Source organism: Xenopus tropicalis, chromosome 6, assembly GCF_000004195.4.
Source record: "Xenopus tropicalis strain Nigerian chromosome 6, UCB_Xtro_10.0, whole genome shotgun sequence".
Classification (NCBI taxonomy): domain Eukaryota; kingdom Metazoa; phylum Chordata; class Amphibia; order Anura; family Pipidae; genus Xenopus; species Xenopus tropicalis.
Window position 1 is genome coordinate 133,202,920 of NC_030682.2, and position 26,469 is coordinate 133,229,388.

Sequence of the window (26,469 nt, forward strand, 5' to 3'; positions counted from 1 at the left end):
ACTTATACTTAACTTTATTGTGCGAGCCCCCATCAGGTGGTCGTGGGGTTTTGTAACAGGATTTTTAGAATAGCGGAATATAATCATGGTTTCCTTTATAAACCACTGCAGTTACAAGGTGGATTTTATTATTCCGGATTGTAAAGCTGTCTTGTTGTTAAAGAAAAATCATCTCAAAATTGTAGCAATTATCTACATTGTTGGTGTTTTACTGAATTTCTTTTTTATATTCTCTAGCAAACACTTCTTTCTCTAACATCTGCACATGTCATGGGTTTATTTCTAAAGCTTTCCAATCTCTATACACAGGCAAGTTGTTCTACAGTAATTTGACCTCCAGTATGAGTTCCGATGATTGGTCCATTGAAATTGCTGTTTTGGTGTTTTGGCAATAACTGGAGGGTTTCCATAAACCCACACTCTCACATGGAGCTGCTTGAAAAAAACTGATGTCCTACTCCAATAGTGTCTGTGCTACAATAATAAAACATCTTATGATTGGAAGCTATTTAAATTGTATTCATTAACGTTTCATCCATAAATTCTTATATTTTTTTCTTATATTTCTGCTCATTTAACCTGAATACTGTAGAACAAAAAGTGAATAAATAACACAAATAACAAAACAAATGCAATATTTGTATGTCTACATTATTAGTGATGAGCGAATCAAAAGGTTCGCGAAACGGCAAAAAATTCGCAAAACAACGAAAATGTCGCGTGGCCACGACTATTCTTTTGACACGTGACTATTCTTGCGACAATTTGGACACGCAACTATTCTTTTGATGCCTGCGACTATTCTTGCGACTATTCTTGCAACAATTTGGACGTGCGACTATTCTTTTGATGCCTGCAACTATTCTTGCGACTGTCGGCCGCGACTATTCTTTTGACACCCGCGACTATTCTTGCTACAATATTTGGACATGCGGCGAATTTTTCCGCGGCAAATTTTTTCATCCGTTTCTCAAAACAATCGGCTAATGGCGAAAAGCGGAAATTCGTTGCGAATGCATGCCTGACGAAACATTTCGCCCATCACTATACATTATACACAAACTGTATTTAAGCAAACTGCTCTGTTAAGAATAGCCCTGATTATATGAAATAACTCACAGTCAACTGTGTATTCAGATTTAATCACCGAATCCCATGGAGCTCTAATGCTTAAACGGAACACCATTCCTGTTGTAATTCCAGTAGCGACTATTTCCTCTGCTTATGAACATCTTGGGAGTGGAATCTGCTTCAAAGGACTGACATTTCAGTCCTCCCTTGAGTACTCTAACAGTAATTTGCATTGATATGGTCATGTATTTCCTCTTCTACTTGTAAATGTGCTTACTATTTACCACAGGGGATTTGTGATGCCATGTGATTTATTTGTAGTTGACTTTACAGGAGAGCACAGAATAAAAAGCATGCGGAAATATACAAATTCCAGTTTTCTGAGTGCTTCGGGCAATTCCAGCTAAATACATAAGCTGTTCCTTCCTTGACTTTATGCAGGCTAGGGCAACATTCATTCTTTTAAAGGCCTGTTATCATTTATTTAAATAAGTGAACAGTAGGGATGAGCGAATGTGTTCGCAAATCTTTCAAAAGATCCGTGAAACGGCGAAAGATTCACGGAATGGCGAAAATGTTGTGCGGCAAAAAAATTTGTCTCCCGTGACTATACTTTTGTCGCCCGCGGCTATTATTTTGTTGCACGGCTATTCTTTTGGCGCCCGCGGCTATTTCATCGCCCAGCTATTCTTTTGTCGCCTGCGGCTATTATTTTGTCGCCGCGGCTATTATTTTGTTGCGCGACTATTCTTTTTTCACGTCTGCAACAAGTTTTGGACACGGCGAATGGCAAAATGCGGAAATTCGCGAATCTATGCCTGGTGAAACATTTCGCCCATCACTAGTCAACATAACTGTTGCTTTATAAATTTGAATACAAGTGGAATAAACTGTTATCCTTGTGCAACATATTCATAATGTTTTTGCTTCCATCTGTCTTATCTATTGTATCCAGATCACTCTTTTCTGTCAATTTAATATCCAGATTAAATTGGTTTCATTGATCAAATCTGACTCTTTAATTTAGCAAATAAGATTTCTTCTTAAGCAGTTTCCCATCTCACTGGGCAGGAGTGTTTTCTTCGTAAAAGAAGACAGATGTTTAGTTTTATATGGTAGCCAAAACACAATGGATGGGAAATAACTACAGTGTATTATTATTCTTCCACCCCCTCCCCCAACAAAAACTAAATTAAGGGGTTTGGATTGGTCAAAGGGCTTTTTGAAGGAATCCCGGGCTTTCCACTGAAACACAGGGGTTTGAAACTAAATCTCTGAAACCAAATGGGTGCTAAGCTGGTTATAACAAGTCACACAAAATGGTTTTATTGCATCCACAGGCCCCATATTTTACTTTGTGGGGGTCATTCAAGAAGATTGGGAGAAGAAGTAAATCAGCATTAAGTGGCAAAAGAATGTGCCCTTTCCATGGAGCACTTCTACCTCAGGTTTGTCTGCAGTCAAGCTAGATAAGAATTCTGGAGAGAGTTGTGTCAGGGGGCATTGACCAGCTCTTTCCTTACACCCTGTCATAGGGTTGGGGTGGTCAGAACCTGGTTCAGTTGTGGCCTTTAACCTCTGTCATCCATAACTTGAGCATCTGAATATTTTAGCTAGAAGTTGGTAGGGGGCAGAAATGGAGATGCCACCCCAAAACCCGCTCCACTTAATTAGAGCACTGATAAAGCCCCAGGGAGTAGCCGCAGCTCTTCAAAACAGAAGAAATACAATGTAGTGTGCCTTCCTTGCTGTAACATTGTAAATACAAACATAATCTTGAAAATGGAAATAAATCCATACTATCTAGAAAGGTGTGTGTTCTCTTTTTCCATATTGCAAGCCAATTCTACTGGTTGTACATAAAATAATAAAGGAACAGGTGCTTCAGTAGACGTAGAGCATTTTATTAAAAGAAAAGTAAAAATTCAATAAACTGTACTTATTTAGAGAAGGGAAAAAAATGTAGTATCAAAGTCATTTTATATATATATTAAAAAAATGTATTTTGCTTTATACATCAGGTTCTATTAACAGCACTAGGTGTCTCTGGCGTGTCACCAGCAGCATATACACAAGCCAGCTGCCAGTTACATTAGTAAGCACGCTTTACAAATACATGTATTTAGATTTGGCAGAAGCACTTGTTAGTGTTCCACCTGGGAATTCACTGTATAAATTATAGAGCACAGTCTGAGGGACCTCTAACCGGCATTCAGTATACAATTGGCAAAGGGATTCAGTTCACAAAACAGCCATTAAAATGCATTCTGCAGCTGCCTAATAGCTGGACATGGATTACTTCAGGGTCAAACATGGTTCTGATGTATGTTCACTAGAGCAGCCATAACATTTATAATTCAATTGCTCAAATGTTACCCTTGAAACAATTAAATACTAACAAAAGGCAAATAATACCAAGAAAGACTCGGAGCTATAGTAACCAGGATGGCTTCCCAGTGCCTTGAAAGAAATCCAAAGTCCCTTTGGCCGTAATACCTGAGATTATTTCTTCAACAAGCTAAAAATATTAGTTAACCGATTCTCTATAAGTGTGAGTATAAATAAACCTTCTACTTTGAGAATGATCGGTTGGTAACTACATCACAAATAGAACAGTGCTCTGCAGCCAAAACTTGCTGAAGGCAACCGTGCCAAGAAAGACAAGTGTAGAACATTGTGAGGATATATCACTTTCAGCTACTCAGTGACTCCTTCGAAGACAGCCATCAGCATGCCTATGTTTATTTATTTAGGTGCCCTGATATGCAGAATATCAACAAAACGTAACCAGACATCTCTCATGTGCATAACTAATGCAGCACGATCATTAATGAAATGATAGTATCGTCAGACCTTTTGTCGGAAGATTTTAATCTTATATTTTTTTATTACATTCCAATTGTCAGTAATCAATAGAGCCTTTATTCTTATGAAAACAAAAAAACCCATATATATAATAAAGTTGCAAATTATTCAGGCCCCCACTGTACTCCCAATACTCCTGCCCTTACCTACAGATACTGATGCTTTGTTAGATGATGGAAGATATTTATGGATTCCTTGCATTTGCTGTATAAGGCTAAGATAAGGATTTAGTGGATTCTTTATTCACCGACCAGTAGGACCATGTAACTTTTCATTTAGGGGTCATATAATAATGTAGTGCTTATATGCATCACTGCATTTTGGGGAAGGAGAACTCTCAGGTGGGCAAATTAAGGAAACCAAACCGGTCATAAGGATGGAAACAAGAAGAAAAGTATTCCTGTTTATGGAATGAAATATATAATAACTGCCTAACCCATCATAAAGGGAAGATACCAGCAGCCCCAAGAAGCCCTGTAAGGCTAGAGGCCCCCCATAAATGCCTTTGGTAAGAATGGTAGCCTTTCCTTAATTAATAGTTGAGGATAAGGGATATTTTCCACAATATAATGTTGGAAGGAACGAGGACTGAATATCAGTGGTGTATAAATGATTAATGCTACAGTAATGGAAAAACTTGTCTGATCAGCAACCACATAAACCTATTAACAAGTACTGTGTATATATACATATTATATGTAGCATGAAACAGGCCATGTCAATGTTCTGGGGAGTATATTAACTTGAAGATGGGGGCCCTTCTTGTGAGCTTAAGTTAACCAATCTAGCAAACAGCTATTCCCAGTAAACAGGCACTAGGGTCTCAAGCAATTTATGGGGCCCTTGTGAATGGCGGCACTACACCAACCAGTGAAATCATTCCAATTTCCAAGACATTTTCTTTTAAACTAAACTAAAACTTAACAAAAAAGTAATCTAGAAAGACCTGTGTCTTGGAAGATGACCGCTCTACATCTTTTTTTTTCTTGCGTTTTTGAGCTTAAGAACTCACAGTATACTCTATATATAAAATATAAATACACGTATGATTAATTCAGATTTGCACTACATGGCAGATCAGAAGCCATTGCAATTTCTATGGCAAGTGAACCTCATTTCTACTTGATGATATGTGATAACTAGGGATGCACCAAATCCAGGATTCACTTCGGTATTCTGCCAAGATTCAGCCTTATCAGCAGAATTCGGATTCGTCCGAATCCATGGTCCTGGCCGGACCGAATCTGAATCATAAAAATCATGTGACTTTTTTGACATGGAAGTTGAAAATTTACAAGACATAATTAGCATATGCTAATAAGAATTTGGATTTGGTTCGGTATTCATCTGAATCCTTTACAATGGATTTGAGGGTTCGGATGAATATGAGAACGTTTGTAATTCTGTGTATCCCTAATGATAACCCCTAATATTAACTTCTAAACTGCCCAGAGTGCACTGAGCATGTGCAATGTCACTGACGCTCCTTACAAAATTAACGATGGTGACGCTTCTTGCACAACCTTGAAGGCCTGGTTTAAAATCGTTTTTGAGATTCTGAAATATTAGGCTGGAAATTTAAAGTGATACGGACACGAAAAAATTACTTTTCAATTCATGAATCTACATAAAAAGTTCCCTATAGGTCATGTTGATCTTTTTTCACTGTTAGGGCTGCTTTTGTAAGTAATTGTTGCTTGAAGTCCCTAAACCTGACTGTTTTGCCGACCTGACTGTCCCTTCTCAGCCTGTCAGTTACAGCTTCTAATGCTAACGGCCTACTGCTGCACAAATATGGCCGCCCCCTCATAGAGGAACATGGGGGATCAGATAAGGAATGGAAAAGCATCAGGAAATACTTTAGGGCAAAATAACAAAGCTCATGCAAAGACAATGTTATGATAGATGTAAAAAAGGTTTCATTTCTGGTGTCAAAATCTCTTTAAGTACAGGTATAGGACCCGTTATCCAGAATGCTCGGGACCAAGGGTATTCCGGATAAGGGGTCTTTCCGTAATTTGGATCTCCATACCTTAAATCTACTAAGAAATCAATAAAACATTAATTAAACCCAATAGGATTATTTTACATCCAGTAAGGATTAATTATATCTTAATTGGGATCAAATACAAAGCACTGTTTTATTTTTACAGAGAAAAAGGGAATCAATTTTAAAAATCTGAATTATTTGATTAATGTGGAGTCTATGGGAGACAGGCTTTCCGTAATTCGGAGCTTTCTGGATATCGGGTTTCCGGATAACGGATCCCATACCTGTATATAAAATACAACATTTCTACGTATTTTTGTTATTAGGGTTTAGTTCTTTAAGAAAATTCTCTACAGTGCCTGCAAGAAAGAACATTGTATAAAATGTTTAAGAAACAACTAAGGAACTATAAAATTACTTTTAGTTACAGATTTCCATTTTTTCTTTACCTGTTCCCAACTCAACAGAAAAAGAAATGATAATATCGTATGATAGATAACAGAGAGGCACATTTTCTACTTAAGTTTTTTGAGTGTCTGTGAGTTTCCTTTTCTGCCGCAGTCCAATTTTTTTTTTTTTTCGTTAACATTCAGATTTTATGCCAGTTCCCATTTACAAAGCAAAATTCTGCTGTGTGAGAATGTTAAGAACGGACTTGGGAATGAAGTTATCACAGATCTTCTAATAAAAATCATATTTTTCGTGGGAATACAACAGCCCATGGTACTTTTGTGATTTTGGCACACAGTAACACAAAATAACGAAATACAGTTTATGATGAAAAAAAATTAACCATTGGTGACCTAGAAAGCACATTTGTTTAAAATATCGTAACATACGTTAGTTTTCAGAAGCTGCCCTCTATGTAGAAAAATATTTGATGACAATTTCAAATAAACTTTCAAGTGGAAAAAAAGGGGGAATAACATCAAGATCTTTATGTAGAGTAAGTTTTCCCTATTTCGTACCATTGTGCTGTTAATAAGATATCAAGTAATGATGAAATGATGTTTGTTGAAAACATCCATCTTGGAATGTTTTAGTTTTCATATGCGCAAGAAAATAAAAGTCAAATAAACAAGAGGAAAAGTACTCAATGTTATTATAAGGAAAGCTAATTATTCACTGCGGTTACAAAGGGCCGTGCTTGCTGCAATGAAGATATATATATACATACATACACACATTAATAATAAGTTAAAATTATTAGTTTACATAAATCATTTTGTGATTTTTTTTTTTTTTGGTATTCAGAAAACCTAAAAACTCAGCAAATGTAAATGTGCTTTTGGTGATTTCTCAAGTGTTTTTTGAATGAAAAAAACATTTTTGATTAAAGAACTTTATTCTCGAAAGCCTGGTCACTTAAAAACATGAAAAAGTCTACCAAAAACATCCAGTCTACCAACTTGAAGATCACTTGAATTTTGCTAGGAGAACTCCCATTGAGCTACATAAACTCACCAGCTTTTAGATGTCAAAAGTCTAACGTTAAGTTTATTGTGCTTAATCAATATCTAAAATTTGAGTTTAAGAAACTTGAATTGGTGAAGTTTAGCACAAAAAAACTGAAATCACTCCCACACACTTATTTGGCTCAAATGCTCCTGCTTGCAGCAATAGGGGAAAAGTCCTGGAGGCAATGAACATAGCGCTATAGAGGGAAGAATAGATGCTATCATGTAAATAAAAGAGACTAGAAGAATAAAGAGGTTGGGTGAGGAAAGGAGGAAAAATAGTTTGGAGAGTGGGCCTATGGTCTCAGGTTTTCTGGTGGGCCCCCTGGGGTCCCAATCTAACACTGGGTTCTATTACTATTCTAGGTACTAGTTCTAGGTACTATTAAACAGACATTAGGGGTTTATGTGCCATAAATCATAAAATCTATGGTGCTAACATGGTAGTACAAAGATGCCAGTGCCATGGATGCCATGTTTTAGGGTTATTTATATCCTTATGGATTAAACACATGCTGGGGTGGTCAACATTCATATTCCCTATGTAGACATCTAATGCAAATATTATGAGGTTGATGTATAATTATTTTCCTCTTGCTTTGTATTCCCTAGTTTCTATGAGGATGCAAGGGAGTCATCTTACAGTTATAGTCTTGACCATTCCTTCTGTCCTCTCATTGCCCTACTAAAATGTTTCTTTTCTTTAAAAGTAATAAGCTGGTGGTGCAGAATAGTGGCCCTGTGAGCATGGCCAGAATGCACCAAATACATCATTAAAAGTGATAAACCCTTATTCACTTATACTCTGTAAACAGACACACATATATAATTTTATTACATAATAGAATATAATTTTTTTTTGTATTGCATATAAATATGACGAGGAGCCACCATGAATGTGATATATTATCTATTTTACCAGCCAATACTCACTGTGTTATTGTGACCCTGCCATAATGTTACTGATCTCTCCCTTGATAGAAGTTTGTCAGTTCATATTAAATGAAATGTAATCAGGTTTAAATGCCCCAAAAGATGCACAGGGAAAACACTACCACACATAGGAAAACTGGGTGATTAATCATATAGGGAATATCAGCTGTCCTGACTCCTTTTCCAGAGGCCAGTGACTAATTACAGGCTATTGCAGATAAAGAAGCAACATATCTTTTCTTTCTATTGTATATACCAATGCACAATTTCAGAATTATGCTCCAAAGCTATATGTTCCAAGATTCCAGCGTACATGCAATTGTCAGCATTCAAACCCAAGACTTCAAACTTCAGACTTCACACAGGAAATGTCACATTTAATACTAAAACAATTCCCTCTCTGTCTCTCATCGCTATCTCTCATTACAGACCCAGCAAAGCACAATCGCCTCTTAAATATTTACAGAGTAAGAGCCTTAAATCTTAACCCACTGGGTGGTATGAGCACCTCTTAAACAATGTGAGGCAGAAGCCGAGAAGGGGTAACATGAAAAATAAGGTTGCTACTAGCTGGTCAATACAGGTCCATTAAGATTAAACTTTATCTTTTGTTACTAACAAGAAGGAAATGTATGAAAATGTTGCTAATATAGCCCACAGCATTCAAAACAGTAGGTGGCCAGTGCTCGGGAGTGTATTTATACATCCATGGCCATGTATCAGATAAGCAATGCGCTGACTCATTAGTACGGCTCACTGGTACTGTCCTATTACATGGTATAAAGTCTGGCAAAACATGATTTATTATGTGCAGGACACGTGAGCGCAATGCACCATGTTTTTACTCTTTGCTCCTTGCCCTACACGTAGAATAATTGGCGCAAATATCTGTACACCAAATTGTAGTGCACAGACCAGCATGCCACATTGAATACAGCTCTGCCCTTTTTTGCAGTGCTTTATTCATGAGGTGCGGGTAGGATGAGGCACATAGGGGCCCTTTACTGCCACCTTTCCTTTTCAGAGTGATAACCCCTAAGATATGCCAGTTAGGTAGCACCAGTTTAGGTGATAAGATCAGGGCACTCTTTTGCCCAACGATGCTGCACTTTGCCCCTCATGCTGGATTTTTATTTTATCCACCATAGGTGCATAGTATTAAAACCTTGCGTCAAAAAAGTCTCAGTCACGTCAAAAATGGCATGGTTGCATCAAATAAATTACGATTGCATCTAAAAAGTCATGGTCAAACTTTGTGTTTAATGTTAATGGCATTTTTGCATTTGTTTTACAATACATATGAGTTTTCTAATGAGAACCCCTCTCTATAACTCATGCATAATCTCTATATGAACATAAAGATAAAACACCAGTTAGCAGTTGTTAATATATATATACTGTATATAAACACACACAGCAGTGAATGTCCACTTTCACCATTTACAAATCCTTAATAATGTTCCATTCTAGACATATTCCAACATAGAACTGTGAGCATTGCAGCATATTCTTCCAACTAAAAGCAAATTATATTTCAGAGGTTATGGGAAAGTCCACAAACAAACTCTTGACACAATACAGAGGAAGTAATGAGCCAGGATCAGGGGGGGTAGGTCATGAATGGTAGGGGCTAAACTTGGGTTTTGACAGTGTTTGAAACAAAACTAGACATAAAAATCTGCATTCAAATATGCTTCAGATTAAATCTGAATGGCATATTTTAAAGCAAATCCCAAATAAAGCAGGGGAGCAACGTGAAAAAAATATTTTTGTTTACACTGTAACTTTTTTTTAAAATTCAAACTGGTTTAGGTAACAGAAAGCCTTTGGCGCTGGCTAAATCTGAGTAAAAATGAAACCTTATACATGAGAATAGCAAGATACGATATGCATACACCGTGATTAGATTTATAGTGCCCTTGTAACCAAATAGCTTGTTACATAAGCTCTCCGTACCCTTGATATAGCTGACAGTTGTGAAAGTGCCAGCCCTTGATCATAAATGACCCCTGCAAGGTCTTCCTAGTCTCGTGTATGCTCAGTTTCAATTCCGTTTATGTTTATTTGCAAACAAAAATTAAATTGTATTTATTTTGTCCATAATACGGTTTATCTATATTCCAAAATGCTTTGAAAAAAACGAGAATGTAGCATTTCAGCTGCTTTGTAAGAATCCATATGCTTTCATGCAATCGCTTTGTGCTACAGCACGTGCCAAAATGAATTATGTGAAACTAAGTCCTGCATATAAAAAATACAAACAGACTGTTAAACATATTTCAACTCCCCTGGCGTCACTTGTTACTGATAAACAAATAATCTAATTGAGTGATTTGCTATTTGCCACCCATTTTGCAAGCCAAGTGTTGTTCTTTTTCACAACTAGACAATGAAGAAAAAAAGTAATGAAACCCAGCAACACAATTCTATACATTCTACATGTATATATATTTCTACACATACCTTCATACAATTTTATAATATATATTAACTTTTGTTTCAAAGTGGTTGTTCGAGTTAACTTTTAGTCTGATGTAGAGAGTAATATTCTGAGACCATTTGCAGTTGGTCTTCATTTTTAATACAAGTATCGGACCCCTTATCCGGAAACCCATTATCCAGAAAGCTCCGAATTACGGAAAGCCCGTCTCCCATAGACTCCATTATAAGCAAATAATTCTGAATTTTAAAACTGATTCCCTTTTCTCTGTAATAATAAAACAGTACCTGTACTTGATCCCAACTAAGATATAATTACCCCTTATTGGGGCAGAACAGCCCTATTGGGTTTATTTAATGGTTAAATGATTCCCTTTTCTCTGTAATAATAAAACAGTACCTGTACTTGATCCCAACTAAGATATAATTACCCCTTATTGGGGGCAGAACAGCCCTATTGGGTTTATTTAATGGTTAAATGATTCCCTTTTCTCTGTAATAATAAAACAGTACCTGTACTTGATCCCAACTAAGATATAATTACCCCTTATTGGGGCAGAACAGCCCTATTGGGTTTATTTAATGGTTAAATGATTCCCTTTTCTCTGTAATAATAAAACAGTACCTGTACTTGATCCCAACTAAGATATAATTACCCCTTATTGGGGGAGAACAGCCCTATTGGGTTTATTTAATGGTTAAATGATTCCCTTTTCTCTGTAATAATAAAACAGTACCTGTAATTGATCCCTACTAAGATATAAATAATCCTTATTGGATGCAAAATAATCCTATTGGGTTTAATTAATGTTTTATTAATTTTTTAGTAGACTTAAGGTATGGAGATCCAAATTACGGAAAGACCCCTTATCCGGAATACCCTTGGTCCCGAGCATTCTGGATAATGGGTCCTATACCTGTATTTGTGTTTTTTAAATATTTCACTTTTTATTTATTCTCCAGTTTGACATTTTGCTAGGGTTCAAATGACCCTAGCAACCAGGGAGTGGTTTGAATAAGAGACTAAAAATTTATAGGAGAGGACCTGCATAGAAAAATATGTAATAAAAAGTAACAATAAAATTGTAGCCTCATAGAGCAATAGTTTTTTGGCTGCTGGGGTCAGTGACCCCCATTTCAAATTTGAAGAGAGTCAGAAGACAAAGGCACAAAATTCAAAACTATAAAAAATAAATAATGAACACCAATTAAAAAGTTGCTTAGTATTGACCATTCTATAACATGGGGAACTACCCCTTTATTGCACAATATGTAATTCATTTTGAAAATGTGGCCATAAGGATCTGTGATACCTTTGAAAATTGTGTTTCTTAAAGGCATAGAAGGCAGTAAGCATTAATAATTAATATTAACATTTTTAAAAGAAAAAGACGTGTTTTTTTTGTAGGGGCTTGGGCAATAGGCCTTCACCCTGTGGTAGACAGGGAAGACACCTGTGTATTAGGTAGAGCCGGACAGGTTAATTTTTTTTTGTATTTTGTTTTGTTTTGGAGAATGATTAAATAAACTGACTAAGGGCCACTTATACAGCATTAAACAGTATGTGACTCTTTTTTGGGTTTATGCAAAGGTCTATACCCCAGTGAGACCACAATCCAACTACCTGAAATTAGTACAACATATAGCTAAACAACGTTCTGGGATCAAAGTCACTCCCAGTCACTGGCAGGAACAACAAAGAACTAGAAGAGAAGGTTCCTTTCCTTTACACAGTGGTAGACCAGCTGATAAAACTCTGGCCTGAATTTGTTAGAAGGCTACAAAGGCCCAGGCCTAGGGTGGCATGTTTTTATGGGAGGCATGGTGCCCAGCTGCATCTGTAATTCCTACATACATGTTGCTCACCAACCCCTTGGATGTTGCTCCGACTGGCTTCAAAGCAGGAGGTTATTTTTGAATTCCTGACTTGGAGGCAAGTTTTGGTTGCATAAAACCAGGAGTACTGACAAACAGAGCCCCCTGTAGGCTGTCAGTGCACAGAGGGACTGCCAAATAACCAATTAACAATAACTAATTTTTTAATATGATTGTGTTGCACCTCAACTGTATATTTGAATGCAGCTCAGGAGCCGCATTGGGGCCTCTGATCTAAACAGTTAAGATGTCTTGCCATGTCCCACCATGACAGCTATGTCTTTAGCTCTATAATTAAGATGCTTAGTGACATGTTTTATTCTCTGTTGGGCATAAATGTATTTTTGTGCAATTTTTGGCCGACATTGCTCAATTCTTAAGTGACTATCACCTCCTGACCAGTACACATCTAGCTTACGTGCATATATACTTGTTAAACCCTGTTGTGTTTATCAAAGCCACTTTCAATTATTTGCCAGATTTGGTGACTAGACGACACTGATTATCCATTCAGACTCTACGTGACTTTTAACAGAGAAAGTCTCATTGACTGTCACATCAATTAATGATTGATCCAAGAAGTACAAGCTAATCAAAAACCTTACTCAGTGCAGTCTCTTTAACCTCCCCAGAGTAATTTAGCCCTTCCATTTAACTGTCAGATCCAACTCAGAAGATAAAAAGTTCACCGTTAAGTCACATTTAACTCCTTTGAGAAGATGGTAAATTTTTGTCCCTAAAATTGTTTTATGTCATCTTCTACCAGTGCTAATCCAAGCCAGACCAATAGCCTGTTGCAAGTATTGACTGTGTTATGTGTTTTTTGGGGTTTGTGACATAAAAGCCATAATTTGTACTTTATGTATTCAGCTGTAGTTTAGGTTGAACATTTAAGAGCAAGGACCTGCCTTCTGTTGGATATGTTGAAGGGTTAACAAATAATGACTAGTGATGAGCAAATCTGTCCCATTTTGCTTCACCGAAAAAATTCACAAATCTTTCAAAAGATTCGTGAAAAGGAGAAAATGTTGCATGCCAAAAAAAACATTGCCGCCCGCGACAGCAAATTTTTCAGTGGCAATTTTTTTCATCTGTTTCATGAAACAATCTGCCAATGGCAAAATGCGGAAATTCACAGCGAATCCATGCCTGGTGAAACATTTCGCCCATCACTAATAATGACCAGTCCTGGTTTTATTGGAGTCTAAAGGTCCCCATACACGGACCGATTGTAGCTGGCGATATGGGTCCCTTGGACCGATTTGGCAGCTTATCGGTCCATGTAGGGGCAGAAACGAGGGGCCTGCCCGACCGGTATCTGGCCTGAAGTTAGCCAGATATCGATCAGGCAGGTTAGAAAATTCAGTCGAATCTGGGACCGCATCGGCTCCTTGATTCGGTCCCCGAACCAACTACCCCATTGCCTCCAATTTAATTCAATCATTTGGCCCCAAGGCCAACTGGCAAATAGTGTTTGTCCATTTTGCCAGTTTCTGCCCAACTGGTTTGAAATCTGCTGTAAATCAGGAAATTGGTCATGTTGATACATCTATTCAGTTAACTGATGTCTGTGTCCATCCGTTGAATAAACACCACCCACATCGGGTCATCTGGTCATCCAGTATAATGCTACTACTAATGGTATATAGACGATCATAGATCCCCAACTTGAAATTATATAGTGAATAATGTACTACCTATTGTAAAATATAAAATATATATTATGTCACCAAACAGTTCCTTGATCATATAAAATCACATGGCCTAATGCTATGTGCTTATATACAGGTGATACAGCTTATATACAGGTTGTGGATTATTATAAGACAAAAGGTTCAGTGAGACATGTGACAGAAATTGCATCACTAGGCACTGATTATAACTGATGACATCACTAGGGACCTTTTATAAGGATATAATTATATTTATGGCTGATGTGTATTATAAAGTTATAAATTGTATGAAGTTGTACAGTACAGTTACAGTAAGTTGTGCATTATTCCATATGTTCCAGGACTAATTACATTACAACAACAATATTTCAGAAAATGAGGCTCATGTAGAAACATTTTAAAACAGTTTATACATATTTTAGTTGTAATGTAGCCTTAATTCTGCCTTGCAAATGACCAAAAACAGAGAGAGTCACTAACTCTGGCAATTTGTCCAACATAAACAGACGCCTGCAGCATAAATTACATGATTCCACATTATAAAATTATAGTTGCTGGCAAAGAAAGTTATACTTTTATGTTATTCATCATTTATTATGTGTGTAAATCCCTGTGTGTCTCTATACAGTGGAGGTCTTAACAATCGCATGCATTTATCATTATGTGCATTTATTTCTTTACATCAGGACAATAACTCACTAGTCGATTTTACACAGGGCTTAAATGCTCAAAATGACCCTCCCCATGACAACTGCCTGAAAGTGCTAGCACCAAAATTATCCCTCCTTTATGTATGGGGCTCTCCAACAGGCCTACCCAGCTGATATCTGCCTGAAAATAGGCCAGATATTGATTGGACAGGTTTAAAAATCTCATCAGAGCAATAGCTACATTGGCTCATTGATACAGTCCTCGCACCAATGGCTGTACAGGTATAGGAACGGTTATCCAGAAACCCATTATCCAGAAAACTCCAAATTACATAAAGGCCATCTCCCATAAACTCCATCTTAATCAAATAATTGACATATTTAAAAATTATTTCCTTCTCCTCTGTAATAATAAAACAGTACCTGTACTTGATCCCAACTAAGATATAATTACCCCTTATTGGGGGCAGAACAGCCCTATTGGGTTTATTTAATGGTTAAATGATTCCCTTTTCTCTGTAATAATAAAACAGTACCTGTACTTGATCCCAACTAAGATATAATTACCCCTTATTGGGGGAAGAACAGCCCTATTGGGTTTATTTAATGGTTAAATGATTCCCTTTTCTCTGTAATAATAAAACAGTACATGTACTTGATCCCAACTAAGATATAATTACCCCTTATTGGGGGCAGAACAGCCCTATTGGGTTTATTTAATGGTTAAATGATTCCCTTTTCTCTGTAATAATAAAACAGTACCTGTACTTGATCCCAACTAAGATATAATTACCCCTTATTGGGGGCAGAACAGCCCTATTGGGTTTATTTAAAGGGACAGTAACACCAAAAAATGAAAATGTATAAAAGTAATTACTATATAATGTAATGCTGCCCTGTGCTGATACAACTGGTGTGTTTTCCTTAGAAAGACTACTATAGTTTATATAATAAAGCTTCTGTGTAGCCATGGGGGCAGCCATTTACAGGAGAAAAGGCACAGGTTACTTAGCAGATAACAGATAAAACCCCATTATATTCTACAAAGCTTATCTGTTATCTGCTATGTGCCTGTGCCTTTTCTCCTTTTTCCCAGCCTCATTGGCTGCCCACGTGTTGACATAGCAGCTCATTTATATAAACTATAGTAGCGTTTCTGTTGCAAACTTACCAGTTTTACCAGTGCAGGGCAACTATACATTATATTATAATTACTTTAAAACACTTTCATTTTTTGGTGTTACTGTTCCTTTAATGGTTAAATGATTCCCTTTTCTCTGTAATAATAAAACAGTACCTGTACTTGATCCCAACTAAGATATAATTACCCCTTATTGGGGGAAGAACAGCCCTATTGGGTTTATTTAATGGTTAAATGATTCCCTTTTCTCTGTAATAATAAAACAGTACCTGTACGTGATCCCAACTAAGATATAATTACCCCTTATTGGGGGCAGAACAGCCCTATTGGGTTTATTTAATGGTTAAATTATTCCCTTTTCTCTGTAATAATAAAACAGTACCTGTACTTGATCCCAACTAAGATATAATTACCCCTTATTGGGGGCAGAACAGCCCTATTGGGTTTATTTAATGGTTAAATGATTCCCTTTTCTCTGTAATAATAAAACAGTACCTGTACTTGATCCCAACTAAGATATAATTACCCCTTATTTGGGGCAGAACAGTCCTATTGGGTTTATTTAATGGTTAAATGATTCCCTTTTCTCTGTAATAATAAAACAGTACCTGTACTTGATCCCAACTAAGATATAATTACCCCTTATTGGGGGCAGAACAGCCCTATTGGGTTTATTTCATGTTCTCATGATTTTTTAGTAGACTTAAAGTATGGTAATCGAAATTACAGAAAGATCCCTTATCCGGAAAACCTCATGTCCCAAGCATTCTGGATAACAGGTCCCTTACCTGTACTCCAGTCATTGTGATACAATTGTTTGGCCCATTTTGGCCTCAAGTTGGGTATATTGAGGAAAGATCTGCTTAACAATCAGTAAAGTTTTAATAAATGGACAAAAGGATCAAACAGCAAATCTGCCTTTTTCTTAGTTTATTTTTTCTTTGAATTTTCTTTATTTTAATGTTAACTTTTGTTTCTGATTCTTGCACGTTAATTAACTAACAGTAACACATTAGCAAAATGCTAATTTCCTTTCTCAATTTTGGCCATTTTTAATAGCTGTATGACTTTAATTGCATTTCCCAGGTATCACCACTTATAGAGGCCCAACATAAAATGTAATAATTAAAAACAAAAGTGACATTCCAATATCTGCTCTGCTCCAAAGGAACAGGTGGTTGAAACTGAGGAGTGGGCACGTACACAGAAATATTCCTGACAGCAAGGAACGTGTTGATAAATAGAGATGTAGCAAACTGTTCGCCGGGGAACAAATGCGCGCGAACATCGGGTTCGTATGCGTATGTTCGCAGTTTTGGTTCGCGCAGCGTTTTCCACCGCGTTTTTTATCGTCGCAAAAGTATTGTACAATACGCCGCACAAGTCACACATGACGTTTTTCCGCAAATCCCGTTTTCATGGTGTTTAGCACGACATAGCAAAAAAGCCGCGTATTTTCGCTAGAATAACTTGCGTTTTTTGCGCAACGCTGTGCCAACAAAGTATTTTTCAGAGAAGTTTTTGCCCTTGATCCCCCTCCTGCATGCCACTGTCCAGGTCGTGGCACCCTTTAAACAACTTTAAAATCAGTTTTCTGGCCAGAAATGGCTTTTCTAGGTTTTAAAGCTCGCCTTCCCATTGAAGTCTATGGGGTTCGCAAAGTTCGCGAATATTCGCGGGTTTTGGCGTAAGTTCGCGAACATGTTCGCGAATTTTTTTTTTTAGGTTCGCTACATCCCTATTGATAAATGTCTTGGGAATTTCTGTCTTTGCTTTTGCAATTTTTTTTAAAAATATATAAATTTTAATTCCATTAGGCACAAAATAAAATGTAATTGCTAAAAAGGATCAGCATTTAATTGTCGATATTATCTATAAAGGGAGGAGGAGTGGGCACACGTTCAGAAACACTTCAGCTTTTTAAACTCTCTTTGCACCATTTTCAGATTCTTTAAAAGTTTCTTAGATACCAGCTAAAAAAAAATCTAGTTCAAGGGCAAAGGCTTTTTATTTTTTTTTTTCAATTTCCCATCCCAGTCTTCTATTCCATGTTTTCTCAAGCTATTTCTGTAAGCATTAGCAATTCTGACATGAGAAAAAGACAAGATCTGCTTGTTCTTGGAGGCTTGAAGCTTTTGGTCCCTATAGTAACCTCTCATGGAGCAAAGTCATTTTTGTATTAGGGGGGGGGGTTTAAAAATACATTTTCTTCAGGCGGAACTTTATTAAAAGCAAAATGTAAAGCGTTAAGCCTGAAAGTAGCTTATTGAGTTTCAAGAAAGTGCTACTTGATACCTCAGGGAGAGGAAGAGCATTAGATAAATGAGGTTATGTTAAATAAAGACTGGTAAACACGGCTGCTGGGCTATTTCAGACTCTGATTGATTTAGGGATTGCAGACGCCACGAGGAACCTTTGCAAAGCATAAATATAAAGAGGAGACGGGTCTGGCACTATGACTTTCCTAATGGACCTTCGTATCTCTTTCTAACTTTGCATTAAGATTTGCGCACTCAGCTGATAAAGTATTTCGTCCTATGATGTGTGGCCTACACACTATTACCATTAGATCGAATTCTTTGGTGCATTTCTATTTGTGGGAGTTCTTTAATAATGATTCATTTAAGTTGTATGAATGACTAGTCAAGTGGAACTGTAAATTAAAGGAACAGTAACACCAAAAAATGAAAGTGTATAAAAGTAATAACAATATAATGTACTGTGGCCCTGCATTGCTACAACTGGTGTGTTTGCTTCAGAAAGACTACAATAGTTTATATAAGTAAGCTGCTGTGTAGCCATGGGGGCAGCCATTCAAAGGAGAAAAGGCACAGGTTACTTAGCAGATAACAGATAAACCCCCATTATATTCTTATCTACTAGTTATCTGCTATGTAACCTGTGCCTTTTCTCCTTTTTTCCAGCTTGAATGGCTGCCCCCATGGCTACACAGCAGCTTATTATATAGTAGCTTTTCTGTAGCAAAAACACCAGTTTTTTTGCAGGGCAACAGCACATTATATTTTAATTACTTTAAACCACTTTAATTTTTTGATGTTACTGTTCCTTTAATGAATAGTGATGAGTGAATTCCTTTGCCAGGCATAGATTTGCAGCGAATTTCCGAATTTCGAAATTGGTTCACAAAATTTTGGCAAAAAATTGTTGTGCGTCGAAAAAAAAGTCTTGGCTGCATCAAATTAGTCACGTCAAATTGGGCGTTTTGCAATTTTTTTCAGCAATGCACATATTCGCTCATCTCTATTAATGGATGGTTTGAAATAAAATTAATTGGAAGAAAAAATGTAGGCTTATATGAGGGTAGGACTTTTATCAGAGCACAGTATGATGGAAAGTAATACATTGAATATTTTACAATGTGCGTTGTAAACGCATAGCAAACTTAAAGATAAGTTTCCATATACAGTGCATAGAGAACATTTACCATTAATTATTTAATGACTAGTGATGAGCGAATCTGTCCCGTTTTACTTCGCCAAAAAATTTGCTAATCTTTCAAAAGATTCGCGAAATGGCGAAAAATTCGTGAAAAGGTGAAAATGTTGCGCGTAAAAAAGAATTGTCACCCGCAGCTATTCTTTTGTAGTGCGTCTATTCTTTTGTCGTGTGGCTATTCTTTTGTCGCCCGCGGCTATTCTTTTGTCATGCAGCTATTCTTTTGTCACCCGCGGCTATTCTTGTGTTGCCCGCGGCTATTGTTTTGTCGCCCGGCTTTTTTTTTTTGTAGAACGGCTATTGTTTTGTCACCCGCGGCTATTGTTTTGTCGCCCGCGGCTATTCTTTTGTCGCCCACGACAATTTTTGGACATGCAGCGAATTTTTCCGTGCCAAATTTTATCATCCATTTCGCGAAACAATCCGCCAATGGAGAAACGCGGAAATTCACCGCAAATCCATTCCTGGTGAAACATTTCCCCCATCACTATTAATAACCATAGAGTCTCTGTGACCATGTACAGTAAGAAAATGATGAAGAGTAACTTATAGACTCTTATAGACTCTGCCTGTAACGACTTTCATCGTTCTTTCTAACTACTGAGAATAGGAATGTGTTACTTCACAACTGTATGAGTGGAGATTTAAGGTTAGATAAACTGTTACTATCTGAAATATGACCTGCCTTTTTAATTCATATAATAAATTTATGTTTTTTTTAAAAAAATTCTGCTCCTTCTGCTTTTGATGACTCCTTTTTTTTTTTTCTTGAACTGCCTCCCCTTCTTTCCCAAGTGATGAGCAATTCTATACTGGCCATACATGGGGCCTCTAGACATAGTAGGTATCTTATTGGTCTGTGTGGCCCACAGACAGGCCTGTCAGACCCATACATGGATGGAAATCTGACCCAGATATGCTTGTTTGGTGACCTCACCTGTGTATGGCCAACTTTGGTTTAAACTGTAATAAAGAATAGTTCATCAAGTCCTTCATTTTCTGTAACTACTGGGAGATCTGATACATTTTTTTCTCTTTCACAATTGCTGCAAGAGGTGGGATCCTATATAAACTGAAAGATTTTTTTATATTAAACGACAGAATGTATTTCAATTGCTATTTCTTGGACTCTTGTTTAAGGTTCTCCTTCTGGAACCGTTAAAGTATGACATTAAAGCATTTTCCTTCAAAAATGTTAGTTTTGAAACAAATTCTTTAGAAAACAAGGAAAGTAAAGTTACCTTTAATCCTTCTATAAAGTTGTTTCAGGTTATTAATAATTTAATAACCTATATAATTTGTTTGTCGCTTTATTTTAAAGCTATCGTTTGATACGACTATTGTTCTGCTTGAGCCTTGAATACCAGTAGGAACATCTTATGTGTGAAGAAGCCATAAGTTGTCAAGATGTTGGAAATGCACATTGGCTTCACTCAGATATAGGCCTCCGTGTTGCTTTCTGATGTTAGAAGCCCCCCCTGTGTCCATTTCCTCTATAAATTAAATCATCTCATCCTGTGGGCTGACATGAAAGGCTTTTGTACTTATGAGGCACTGATCTTGTATTTGGAATGTGATTGCGGGTTGTAGCAGCTGCTCCTTTCTTTTCTGGATACATACAGCTTCCTTACAGCCTGTACATGATCGCTCCTTTCTAGGAGTTTCACTTCAGGGTGCAACCAGTACCAAAATACAGCAGACACTAGAAATGTTTCTGCATATAACGGTAAATACATTGTAATTTTTGTAATTTTATAATACAAAAATCACCGTCTATCAGAGTGATATTCAGTTGCATTTTAACTGTTGGAAGCAGAGGGGAGGATGGTGAAAACAAATGTCTTTTAAATAGTTATATTTAAAGAGATTTTGTCACAACATTTGTTGTTTTATTACAAAATAAATCAGTTCATAGCGCAAACAAGATACTTAATCCAAAATCCAAAATTTCAAAAGAGCAAACAGATATTTTTTATATTTAATTTTGAAATTAGACATGGGGCTAGCCATATTCTTAGTTTCCCAGGTGCTCTCAGCCATGTGCTCTGATAAACTTCAGTCACGCTTTACTGCTGTGCTGCAAGTTGTAGTGATGTCTCCCCCTGTGATGCAAGCGAGGGACATGCACCTCATGTTTATTATGTGAAACTTAATAAACACAAAGGGCTTGTCCCCTGCTTGCATCACTTTGTGTGCCGGTACCTACTTCTTTCTACTGTGCTGGAGGGTGCTGTCTCCCCAGGCTCTGTGCTCCAGGTGGTATCGCTAATAAAGAGGACTGGGAGTGCTTGTGTACATCTCTACTAGTAATGTCACCCCCTCTCTTTCCCAAAGCAGCCAATCAGCAGAACAATGGGAAGATAACAAAATAGTAGCTCCCTGGGACCTGCATTGCTAAAAATGCTCCCATTCCCCACCTAGTGGTAGATATGTGAATAGTAAAAATCCAAGTCTGTCTCTACTAAATCATAACTCTTCCATTTACACTGAGTAGGAGAAACAATAGCTTATCCGAAAGCAGTTCCATTGTGTAGTGCTGGCTCTTTTTGACAGCTCAGGATTAGGCACAATGACCCGAGATAGCTGCCTACACACTAATATTACAACTTGGAAAAAATACTAAATGGTAAAGTGAATTATTGGCAATGCATACAATGTAATTTAGTAACAAAAACTCTACCATAAAAAACATGACAGAATCTCTTTTAGTTAAACTGGAGCTTAAAATCACATTTTATTCAATGAGGCTTAGAACTTTTACTTGCCATAACTACAAACTGGATGTATTTTCAATAAAAAAGGAAAGATGACAGTGTCCCTATATAGTATAGTTCATGTATGTGTGACATAAGCATGTGGGGCTCATTAGACTACAAACAGTTATGAACTGCCGTAGCTAATTGAATACACAGCATATTTTGAGAGTTTGTCAAAAGAGCATTAGAATGACTTCATATTTCTTACCTGTAGTTCTGCTTTTCATTTCCTATGTGAAACCGGTCATACTGGGAATGTGCATGATTTCCTTCCCAGTCCGTTAAATCAATTCTCAGAGAATACTGCCTTTGGCTGGTTAGTGCGAAAATAAACTCATTCCCCAGCCAAAATTCACCAGATGGGCTTCCAAACCCCTAGGGGAAAGTCAGCAGAACAAAATATATTTAGCATTGTTACAGGCTATAATCATTTTACAGGGTCATTCTGATTTCTTGGATTTATATCAATAGAAAAGGGAAAGTCTTCCTTAACTGCTCATTAAATTATATAGGTATAGGTTTTTCTGTACATGGATCTTATTTATCTGCATATTTCCATGTAGTAATCCAAAGACACAAATGAAACAGCATGTCAAACTGTCAAAATATTGATTGAATGCTTAAAGTTTTTCTAATCAAATTGAGCAAAGGTTTGGGATCCATTATGGAGAAACCCATTATCCAGAAAGCTCTGAATTACAGGAAAGCCATCTCCCATAGACTCCATTTTAATTAAATAATTCAGCATTTTTGCAAAGGTTTTTTTTCATGTAATAATAAAACAGTACCTGTACTTGATCCCAACTAAGATATAATTACCCCTTATTGGGGGCAGAACAGCCCTATTGGGTTTATTTAATGGTTAAATGATTCCCTTTTTTCATGTAATAATAAAACAGTACCTGTACTTGATCCCAACTAAGATATAATTACCCCTTATTGGGGCAGAACAGCCCTATTGGGTTTATTTAATGTTTAAATGATTCCCTTTTCTCTGTAATAATAAAACAGTACCTGTACTTGATCCCAACTAAGATATAATTACCCCTTATTGGGGGCAGAACAGCCCTATTGGGTTTATTTAATGGTTAAATGATTCCCTTTTTTCATGTAATAATAAAACAGTACCTGTACTTGATCCCAACTAAGATATAATTACCCCTAATTGGGGCAGAACAGCCCTATTGGGTTTATTTAATGGTTAAATGATTCCCTTTTCTCTGTAATAATAAAACAGTACCTGTACTTGATCCCAACTAAGATATAATTACCCCTTATTGGGGGCAGAACAGCCCTATTGGGTTTATTTAATGTTTAAATGATTCCCTTTTCTCTGTAATAATAAAACAGTACCTGTACTTGATCCCAACTAAGATATAATTACCCCTTATTGGGGGCAGAACAGCCCTATTGGGTTTATTTAATGGTTAAATGATTCCCTTTTTTCATGTAATAATAAAACAGTACCTGTACTTGATCCCAACTAAGATATAATTACCCCTTATTGGGGGCAGAACAGCCCTATTGGGTTTATTTAATGGTTAAATGATTCCCTTTTCTCTGTAATAATAAAACAGTACCTGTACTTGATCCCGACTAAGATATAATTAATGCCTATTGGAGACAAAACAATCCTACTGGGTTTATTTAATATTTGAATGATTTTTTTAGAGGAATATGGTATGGCGATTCAAATTACAGAAAGATCCCTTATCCATAAAACCCCATGTCCATAGCTTTCTGGGTAACGAGTGCCATACCTGTATTACAAATCTTGAGTTGGTTAATATGAAGCAGAACATCTGCCAAAAGATGTGGCCTCAAAGACTCATCTAGCTTACTACTCTTTTAGGGGTACAGACAACTCTGACTGCCCAGGACTGGCCAAGGCTCCAAATATAGTGAGATTGTGCAAAGAAGCATTTGTACAGAAGAGTGGTAAATAATTATGGTAGACCAAGAGGGAAACGGTAGATGGATAGCAAGACGGTAACACTTCAACACTGTTGTCCAATGTGTAATTCCCAAGGGTGACAAAACCTAAGGCCAGTGGGTTTACTTGGATGGGTTGAACTTGATGAACTCTTTTTTCAACCCTATGTAACTATGTAATATGGTGCTTATTTGTGAATCCATATACTAAACCTGAAGGGGGCTTAATAAATCACAGGGGGCTTCAAATATCTTATTTTATTATTCTGCTCTCAAGGGAAAATGAGTCTCTTATGGCTGTCTATATTTCAGGGACTTTTTTGAGATCCAACCATTCAAAATATGTATGTAAAGGGATTAACACAAGAAACCATAAGTAGTGCCACAAGGTAATTTTGCCTGACAATCCACATACTAGTGCCTTAGGGGGTTATGTAAAAAAAATGCACTAAGTTTGCCCAGGAGCAGTAATCCATAGCAACCAATAAGATGTTTGCTTTTAAACAGGTTACACAGTACCTTTTACCTGCTGATTGGTTGCTATGGGTTACTGCTCCTGAGCAAACTTGGTGCCTTTTATTACATAACCAGACTTCTCATCCAAGTGGAACTGCACTGTATCCAGAGTATCAGATAATGGCACAGTGACTAAATTAGCCCAATGTTTTACTCACTGCGACAGCTGTAAAATCAAAGATTAATAAAGATTATGATAACTAAGCTCAAAATATTTCCATGACTCTTGATAGACGTTAGCTTTTGTTTTTAAAACTTTGAGTGAGATAAAAACAATAGTGTACATGGCTATCCCTGAAGAGAAGAAAGACTCCCAGTCTCATTAGAGTTTCTTTATTTGTATTGCGCCCAAATGGTGACGCTTGCCACCTGTTCCTGACAAGTAATATTTTCATAAAGCAAACTCAGCCCGGGTTCTTAGAAAAGGGAGGAACAGAATATTGCTTTGTATATTTTTATATAATGAATTTTAAATGATTGCTGGAACTTCCACACTTCTTTCTTTTTGTAAAACATTGAACGGAGCTGGAGAATGAAGGAGATCTGGCATCTGCTGTGGTTTAGTTAGAAAACAGCAAAGTGAATATAATAAAAACTATCATTTCCAGTGCTAACAACGTTTTTTTATAATGCTAGAGCTTTAAACTAGTGTAAGAAAACTAAAGCAACAATGCAATCTATGTCAATTTAACCTGTGAAATATATTGTGATACTATACTATCCATAAATTATATCCTTATAAACAGTTATAGGGATGTCTATGAAGATTCTCATTCATCCAGGTCATGATATACAGTATCTAGTAGAATTAAGTCTAAAACAACTGGACTTTTCTAAGTTTTTCTTGAAAACGTTTTATCACATCTGGCTTCTTCAGTTCAAATGACAGTGTTGTCATTATTATTATTATTATTATTATTATTAACATTTATTTATACATTTATTTATAAAGCGCCAACATATTCCGCAGCGCTGTACAATAAGTGGGTTTCATACATTGGACATACAGAGTAACATATAAAGCAATCAGGGTTTGGACAAATCCCAAAATAGTGGATTCGGTGCATCCCTAGTTGATTCCAAAGCCGAAGTTCCTCTTTCATTTTTAATTTTCCTTTTTTCTGTACTAATAAAGTAAATTGCCTATAACCATTCTATTAGGTTATTTTTGTGTTAGAATGTGTTTATCAACCTTGGCCCATAGTGTTCTACATTATGGAAAATTGTGGAAAAATGTCTAAGCATTCTGGATAATAGATCCCTTATCTGTAACAGGAAATAATACATGTCAGTATTCATGGCATATACACAATCTCCAACTGATGAGTGAGCCATGATGGGAACCATTTTATGTTTTAAAGAAAATGACCTTAGTAAAGAATGAAAATAAAGATGAAAGTATGGTGGGGTATGGACAGTCCATTTTGAATCAGTTTGCGCCTATACACAAGGTCAGCCTTTCACTGGATTACAGACTGTACTTATCAGCCTTAGCTTCTCTCTCTTATCACCGTTTGAGTAAGGACCCTGGCTACTAACCCCTTTCCCAGCACTAATGGACTTTTAAGCACACAGAAACACTTAACCTGTTTACTCAGACAATTTCTTTTGGGTTTTATCACGTTCAAGGGAGATACAATCCAGACTTCTCTGATTACTGTACTTTAGATAAGGAGACCTCCTATTAAGTGGATTAGCACATTACTGGAAATCAA

The 26,469-nt window shown here is 36.8% G+C and overlaps 1 protein-coding gene across 3 annotated transcripts in view; it reads right to left on the minus strand.

Moving 5' to 3' along the window:
- Positions 1-26,469, minus strand: part of angpt1 (angiopoietin 1) — a 194,737-nt gene that overhangs the window by 22,469 nt on the left and 145,799 nt on the right. For all 3 annotated transcript variants that reach the window (XM_002938913.5, XM_012965206.3, XM_031904101.1), the window contains one exon: positions 22,515-22,681. In XM_002938913.5, coding sequence (XP_002938959.2) covers positions 22,515-22,681 — 167 coding nt within the window. The remainder of the gene's footprint in view (positions 1-22,514; positions 22,682-26,469) is intronic.